The 8,497-nt window shown below is 48.9% G+C and overlaps 1 protein-coding gene across 1 annotated transcript in view; it reads left to right on the top strand.

Annotated features, from left to right (window-relative positions):
• Nucleotides 1–463: 463 nt before the first annotated feature.
• The window catches only part of B4galt5 (beta-1,4-galactosyltransferase 5), a 52,574-nt gene continuing 44,540 nt past the window's right edge, over nucleotides 464–8,497 (top strand). Inside the window, exon 1 of the mRNA XM_021193441.2 lies at nucleotides 464–756. Within this exon, the coding sequence (XP_021049100.1) occupies nucleotides 642–756 (115 nt within the window). The 5' untranslated portion in view covers nucleotides 464–641. The remainder of the gene's footprint in view (nucleotides 757–8,497) is intronic.

The raw sequence follows: 8,497 nt of genomic DNA, 5'->3' as shown, positions 1-8,497 counted from the left end.
GCTAGAGTGCTCGCGCGTGAACCCCGCCCCGCCCCGCCCCCACACCCAGGCCCCGCCCCACAGATGCGCTCCCCGGACTGTAGGCCCTGCCCATTCCCGCCCCCTTGCCTCAGGCCACGCCCTTCTCTCCTCCCCGTCAGGCCTCAGGCTCAGTCTCCCGCAAAATGCTTGTTAGGCTCGCGGCCCCGCCCTTATCCCCCTCCCCATCAGACTTCAGGCCGGGTCCTCGCCGGTGTGCTCCTCAGGCTCGCGGCGGCATCCTTAACCTCAGGCCCCGCCCTCGTCCGGCCCCCACTTCAGGCCCCGCCCTTACTCGGTCCCCATCAGGCCCGCCTCAGGTCTGGTACCCCCATCTGCTCCTCAGACTGCGGTCCTCGCCCTCGCCCCGCTCTCAGCATCAGACCCCGCCCCTCGCCCCGCCCTCCTAACAGGCCCCGCCTCCGCTACCTCGCCCCCACCGCTGCGCTCCTCTGGTCGCCGGCCCCCTCCCGCCTCATGTGGCCCGGCCCGCGGCGGCCGGCGGCTGAAAGCGGCGAGGCGGCGGCGCGCGAAGCCCGGAAGGCGGCGGCCGAGGCCCAGGCGGCGGACCGGAGCGGCGGGAGCGGGGCCCGGGTCGGCCCTCGAGCGGCCGCCGGCTCAGCATGCGCGCCCGCCGGGGGCTGCTGCGGCTGCCGCGCCGCTCGCTGCTCGCCGCGCTCTTCTTCTTCTCGCTGTCGTCCTCGCTGCTCTACTTCGTCTATGTGGCGCCCGGCATAGGTAGGAAGGCGACCCCGCGGCCACCCCACGCCTCTTCCCGCTGCGGCCCGCGCCGCCGCCCCGGCAGACCCCGCGCTCCGTGACTCGCCGTTTCCTGCCGCGCCACCCCGCAGCCCGCCCGCACACGCGGCCTCCTCCCTGACGCAGCCGCCCGCGCCCCCCGCGGCCGCGCGTCGGCTGCCCAGACCCGGCGGGGCTGCGGGATGCGCGCCCCTTTCCCCTCCCCCCCTCCTCATCCTCCCCGGAGCCCGCCGCCCGCCCGCCGGCCGCTCATAGCGGACCCGACCTGCTCTGGGGACCGATGGGAAGTTTGAATTGGCCCTGGAGGAGGTGCTGTGACAGGGGCCTTGGACAAGCGGAGCCAGGTGGAAGGGAGGGGAGTCGCTCAGAGAAGAAACGGAATGGGTAGCAGTTCCCCGAGGCCCGCCCTTTAGATGGGGAGACCGCCTGAAGAGAACAGACTGGACGCCGATGGGAAGGCAAAAGGCAGCGTGAGGGTTAAAGGCAGAGGACACTGAGGTCAGATGTCCTGTATGACCTTGGGACCTCAGCTTCTCTCCTCTGTAAAATGGGGGCTCGAATCCCAGCCTTTAAAAAACAGAGGGCCATAAATGCCCTTTAAGCTTTTATCGCTATAGCGGACGCCCAACGTCTTCGAAATAAATAAATAAATAAATAAATAAATAATAAATATTTGCTGTTACAGGTAGTTTGGGGGACAGAAGGAAAGAGGTTTAAGGAATGCGACTTGCTTCCCTTAGTGTGGTCTTGGAGTGCTAGTGAAAACTTCAGCCCTTGGTGAAAAATGAGAAGATGCTGTTGGGGGGTGGGGCCGAGGGCGAGAATTCTGGATGGTTGGGATGGGTGCGCTTAGGGGAAGTGCCTTTGAGATTGGAGTAGTAAATGCTGCTGTTCCCTGTTGACCTGGCAACTCTGAACTGGCAGAGAAATTTCCAGAGAGAGAGAGGGAGAGAGGTTCTCCCCTGACTATTTTTGTAAAGCTTGTTTCACTCGATGGTTAAAAGTTGGTGTTTCATGCTGTCAGCCTGACCTGGGAAGATGGAAAAGCTAACTTGAGATTGTCCTCACTGACATGGTGAGTGGCATCCCACCAGGGATGTATAATTATTGTGGCTTGTTAGGCTTGCTAAGTAGAAGGGCAGGAATTTTGGCTGAACAAGAATAGATAACTAATTAGTGGAATTAATTGAGACGAGAGCTCATTAGCGAATAGGATATTAGATTCTCATAAAATGAGTGTGAAGTGATAGGCTTAAACCTACAGGCATCTTCCAGCCAGACCCTCTATTTTTTGTCCTTTTGTGAAAGTGACAGGTGTTTCTGGTCTGGGTCTGTGTATCTCCTGTATCTCCATGGTGATCAACCTTTTTTGATGAGAAGAATAGAAGCCAGACTCTACAGCAGAAATAAAACTTACTTCAGATTCTTCTGTGGTAGATTTTAGGTCAGTGGAGCTCCTCTCCTGTGCGCAGACACCACGCTTAGAATCCCAAACCCTGTGTCATTGCAAGACTCAACTCTCCTGGGATTTCTTTAGTGACTTTAGAAGTGTTTGAGAGAACAGATCCATTGTCATTCAAAGTCTGTTGGCAAAGAATAGGACTAGCAGTGCTGGGATGTGGCTGGATGGAAGAGTGGTACCTAGCATTGTGCAAGGTTCTGGGTTTGATTCCTGACACAAACAAGAAAAGGGGGTGGAGAGGAGTGGTAAAGAGGAGACATCTTATAGTTCACATCCCTGCACTTACAGTTAACTCTTTGGCTGTTTCATTTATCCTGCCTTTAAAAAAGATTTTACGTGTATGTCTGTTGTGCATGCGTGTGTATCTGTGTACTACATGCATGCAATGCAGGGGATACTGGATCCTCTGGAACTGGAGTTACACATAGTTAGGAGGCACCCTGTTGGTGATAGGAACCGAACCTGGTTCCTATCCAAGAGCAGCAAGTGTTTTTCTTTGCTGAGCCATCTCGCCAGCCTCTTCCATGCATTTCTTGTTAACAAACTTAATTTCTCAATTGTCTAGCTTCCCATTGTGCTGTGGTAAATCTTTCCCAAAGGTTGAGGCAGTCTAGAGAATGTAAAGGTTTATGTTCCTTAGAACATAAAAACCTTATTTGAGATGGTTATAAAAACGAGTTTAAACTGTGTATCATGGTACACGCCTCTAATCCTAGCACTTGGGAGGCAGAAGCAAGAGGATCTCAATGAGTTTGAGGCCAGCCTGGTCTACACAGTGAGTTCCAGGACAGTGAAGGCTACATAGACCCTGTCTCAAAAAGTTAAAAAAAAAAGAAAGCCGGGTGTGGTGGCGCATGCCTTTAATCCCAGCACTCATGAGCCAGAGGCAGGTGGATTTCTGAGTTCAAGGCCAGCCTGGTCTACAGAGTGAGTTCCAGGACAGCCAGGGCTACACAGAGAAACCCTGTCTCAAAAACCTAAAAAAAAAAAAAAAAAAAAAGTTAAGAAAAAAACATTAGAAGGTTGGAGAGATGGCTTATCAGTTAAGAACACTGGTTGTTTCAGAGGACCTGAGTTCAATTCTCAGCAGATACATGGCAGCTTATAACCACCTGTAACTTTGGTTCCAGGAGACCCATCGCCCTCTTCTGGCTGCTGCACTAGGTGTGCACTTGTGTGGTGCACAGACAAGCATGCACGCAAAACACCCATACACATTAATTTTTTTTTTTTTTTTGAGACAGGTTCTCTATGTAGGACAGGTTAGTCCCAGAACTAGTAGCAACAAAAAATAATTTAATGGTTTGGGTCACCACAGCATGAGGAACTGTATTAAAAGGTCGCAGCATTGGGAAGGTTGAGAACCACTGTGCTAGAGGATCGCAAGCCGTCTTCTGGTCTTGTTAGGTACCTTCACATGTGTGGCACATGCATATACACAGAGACATACATCTGCTCACAAATAAAATTTTTTTTTAAAAGCTCACAGCTATATTTCAGCATTAAGTTATCATCTAGCATGAGTGAGGTCCTGGCTGCAATTCCTGTTGGGAGCAGAACTGAGAGTTGAAAAAGAAGAGGAAGGGGAGAGGTTATTCTGAGTTACCTTTCCTTGAAACACTTCTCCACAGCCTGAGGAATGTTTGTTTCTTATCACTTACCTAATGTATTGGCATGCCCTCTTCTTTTCTAGAGAAAACTTTGATCTTATTTATGACCCTGAGGAATTTCAGACCTGAGCAGGTCTCTTAAAGGAGAATGGACCGGTGTAGACGCAGACATAAAGTGCTGGTGGGAAAACATCTTAATAATTTTATGGCCCTTCATTTGACAAGATGTGTAGAGAGAGGCTGCTGACTCTGCTGATCTTACAACAGGATCTCAGAGTGGTGCTGCCTGTGGTTAAGGCTAACAGTGAGCTTTTTACTGAAAGCTTACTATTTGGATTCTGTTATTGCCATTTCAGCTGGTTTTTTTCTCTGCTTCTTTCACTGCTGAAGAAAGGAAGTGGGGAATGGTTTTCCTGGTTTGGTGCAGTTAGTCCCAAGGAAGGGCTGATTTGTGGCGAGTGTCTGAAAGACAAGAAAGAGCCAGTTGTTCAAATCCCTCTTGATTTGACTGGATAACTTTGGGGAAATCATTTGGTTTCCCTTATTTGTGTGTGTGTGTGTGTGTGTGTGTGTGTGTGTGTGTGTAAGGAAATGTAATTTGAAAGGGGGTGGGGAGGGAAGGTGTCTGGGCTGGAGAGATGGTTCAGAGGTTAAGAGCACTGGCTTCTCTTCCAGAGGTCCTGAGTTCAATTCCCAACAACCACATGGTAGCTCACAACCATCTGTAATGGGATCCTATGCCCCCTTCTGGCATGCAGGTGTACATGCAGATAGAGCACTCATACAATCAACAAATCTTTAAAAACAATAGGAAATCAAGGCAGGATTTTACTCACTCTGCAGCTTAGACAGGCTTTCTTTGAATTGTTCTGCCAATGCCCCTTGCGTCTATGGGTGAGTCCTGTGTGTTGAAAGATAATGAGTTCAAATCCCAGCAACCACATACATGGTGGCTCACAACCTCCCAGAATGAGATCTGACGCCCTCTTCTGGTGTATCTGAAGTCAGCTACAGTTTACTTAATTATAATAATAAATAAATCTGGCCTGAGCGAGTGGGGCTGACCAAAGCAAGCAGAGGTCCTAAAATGCAATATACTCACATACATAAAATAAATAATTCTTTAAAAAAAAGTCTTCTGAATGTCTCCATATCATTAATATATGCATTTTCTGGAGGAAATACAGATTGGGGAATCTAATTGCTTTAGGAAATTAAAAACCTCCTGCTAAGACACTTTCTTTCCCCTTCAGTGTTCCTTTTCGGTCTCAGGTTCACAGATGTTGTTCTGTTGATACGTGGTCTCATATAGCCCAGGCTAGCTTCAAACCCTCCGTGTGGTCAAGAATGAACTGAACAGAATTCTGGTCTTTCTTCCTTCTTTCACCTCTTAAGTTCTAGACATGTCTTTGAATAGTGCCCTTCTTTATCCTCCCTTCCTTGGAGGAACGTGGATAGAGGGCAGGCTGCCTTGCAGAAAGAACAGAACAGCACTGCTGCTGTCAGGGCTCTGACTAGGTTTTCTGTCCTCAGGAGAGTTCTTGCTGTCAAGAAAGGCCTTCGGTTTGGAGTTGAGCTGGTCTTTGGCAGTGAGAACAGGTGGATCTGCTCCTCCTCCCAGACTGGTAAGGTCTATAGAGCTGAGATCATGACAGCCAGGGAGGAGAGCCCCTTTGCCATGTCTTCTAGAGTTCTTTGAGAGAGTGACAACCCAAAGCCACAATGGCCAAGACACTGTGGACTCACCAAGACACCACCTACTCACTAGGACACTGCTGACTCACCTGGTCCCTTTGCTTGTGACTGTAAAGGGAAGGGACACACAGCCATTCAGATGGAGAGCTGCTGTGGTCTGTTGAGAAAATCAGGAGTTCCCTGTAGCTGGGTAGATAAGGGCTAATCAGGAAGCAGCAGGGTGGGTGTGAGCAGAGAGGAGGCCTCCAGTCATCCCCTCCAGAGCTATCCCGGGAGTCAGAGTCTTTGTCCAGGTCCCAGGACCCACCTCTGACTTTACTTAGTTTTTTGTAGATTACTGAGACAAAGGGAATTAAGAAAGTGCTTCAGCAAATTGGCATTTGTGTGTCTATCTGGTTCCCAGATGCTGTCAGTTCTGACTACAGCTTTCATTTCAAAGTTGGCGTATCAGCCAGGCTGAGCCATTCACTTACCCAGAGTTAAGAATTGTGATGGCTCAAGGACACATGTAGCAGACGGATGATGGCACTCTTAGTTGGAAGAAACACATAGAGAGGGAAGACAGTGTGTCCTGGAGGGCTAAGTCAGCATCACCAGCAGATCCAGTATAGGAAGGTGGAGAGGCCTCACTCATTTAGTCAGCAGGTCGTTTGGTGGCATCCTTCTTGTGCCCTGTCAGCTGTGGGATAGCCTGGAAGTGAGGAGGATAGAGCATTTTACCCTGAGGTCCCTCCTAGGGGAAGGTTTTGTGTTTCTATTCTGATAGGGGATGGGGGTCATCCTTCACGTTTTACTATGTAGAGGAGTCTCGCTTTCTCCAGCCCCTCATCCAAGGTCTCAGCCAAAAACAGGGCCCCTCGGCCTGGGCTTCCGGTCTGCAGAGTGGCAGTGAAGTGCATTGCCTTGTGACTCTGGGACTTTTATACAGTGCTTTTGTTCCAGGAATGTTCACGTGGGATCCTCCCATGAATTCAGTTTCCCCAGGCATGGGCAGCACCTTAAATTATTCAGAGAGCTGTCCCTTCTCGAATTCCCCTCTTTCCCCCTTTCCTTTTGTTAGCTTGAGTGAGCAGTTGGTCACCCTGGGGGTATTGTTCCTCCTCTGGTGACACCGACGCTGCCTGAGAAGGAGCCTGGACATTGTTCCCAGGTGCCTTAGTTACCTGCATCAATTAAGAATAGCTCTTTGAGGTAGGGAGTGGCCTAATTATGGAGATGAGCTGTACCAGTGGCAGAGGAGTAGCCCTGGCTATGGGTGTGGAGTGGTGAAAAAAGCAAGCAGAGAATTGGGCTGTAAATTAATCTCTGTACGTTACTGGACACAATTCTTTGTTATTTTAATAAAAAGTCAAACACATTCTAATAAATACCAGTACGGAGGACTATTCTTTATCACCCTCTAGGTGGTCCAAACACTATAATTTATAGGCTTTTAAACCTCTTAATTCTGTGTCTAGTAAGTGGAAACTTTGAAAGACGAGAAAAGAGAAAATGTATTTTCACCTCATAAAACTGCAGATTGTGAGGGCTCTGCTATTTTTTTTTTTCTGAAATAAATATGTAGATCAGGCTGCCCTTGAACTTAAAGATTCTCTTGCTTCTCCCATGTGCTTAAACTAAAGGTGTTTGCCACCATGCTGGGCCTAGAATTTATGCTTTAAAAAGTTACTTTGGAGGCGGTCTAGTGTGGTTCAAGCTGGCCTCAAGTTTGTTGTGTGGGAGAGTTTGACCAGGAATTCCCAATCCTCATGCCTGTTCCTTAGTGGTTATGTGCCACCATGTCTGGCCCAGGGGTTTTGCATGCTAGACAAATACAGTCCCAATGAACTGCACCCCTTTTAAATGTGCTTTTCTTGTGTTGATTGGGCTGGCCTTGAACCCAAGATCCTCCTGTCTCTGCAGGGATTATAGGTGTGAACCACTGTATCCAGCTTTATACAGGAACTAGCTACTCTGAGGCAGTAAGGACAGGGTTAGGATGATGAACTATTCATGAAACACAGGTGACCTGGAACTGTGGACTCTTTACTGTTTGTCTTTACTGTTTGGGTACCTGACATGCAGATGACCTGTCTCCTAGTAATTCCCTCCATGAAACCTATAAAAGCCCACTGGGCAGGGCAGCTGGACAGTCCGCCCTTGGTGCCCTTCCCACTCTTGGGAATTTTCTCTCACATTTCCTTAAAACTGCCATTCTTTCTGCTCACTTGGTGTTCCTGTTTTCTTATTCTCCGACGTGAAACAAACCCGAGAGCTGTACCCTAGCTTCCTAAGCCAAGAGACAGACTCCATCTCAGGAAAAGAGCCATGTCAAGCCGAGGAATTCTGCTTTTGTGTCTTTTAAGCACAAATCCTAAAGTATTCTTGCTCAGTTTAGGTTTTAGATCAGTGGACCATTTGTGATGGTCAGAAAATAGTGTCTTCTTACATACTGCACTGTTGTCATAATTGTGTTAGCTAAAACTTTATTATCATTCAGGAAAATAACAGAATTGTTGGTTTAAGGAAGTCTAGGCAAGGTGGTGGCGCACGCCTTTAATCCCAGCAGAGGCAGGCGGATCTCTGAGTTCGAGGCCAGCCTGGTCTACAGAGTGAGTTCCAGGACAGCCAGAGCTACATAGAGAAACCCTGTCTCGAAAAACCACCCCCCCTCAAAAAAAAAACCTAGCTTGTCTTATACTGAAAGTATCTCATTTTGCACATTGGTGTTCCACTATCCTATTATATCCACAGCCCTTGGAAAGTTCTGAAATAAGGGAAACTTTTTAGAGATTTACTTCTATGAATGCATGTTGTGTGTGAGAGAGTATTCAGGGAGGTCAGATCCTTTGAAGATGGAGTTACAGGCATTTGTGAGTCATGTGATGTGTTGCTAGGAGCCTGGCTTCAGTCCTCTCATAAAGAGGAAGTGCTCTTAGCCACTGAAACATCCCACCCCAGCCCATCCACCCCA

This window comes from Mus pahari, chromosome 3, assembly GCF_900095145.1.
Source record: "Mus pahari chromosome 3, PAHARI_EIJ_v1.1, whole genome shotgun sequence".
NCBI classification, from domain to species: Eukaryota; Metazoa; Chordata; class Mammalia; order Rodentia; family Muridae; genus Mus; species Mus pahari.
This window is presented reverse-complemented; position numbering and strand designations above follow the sequence as displayed.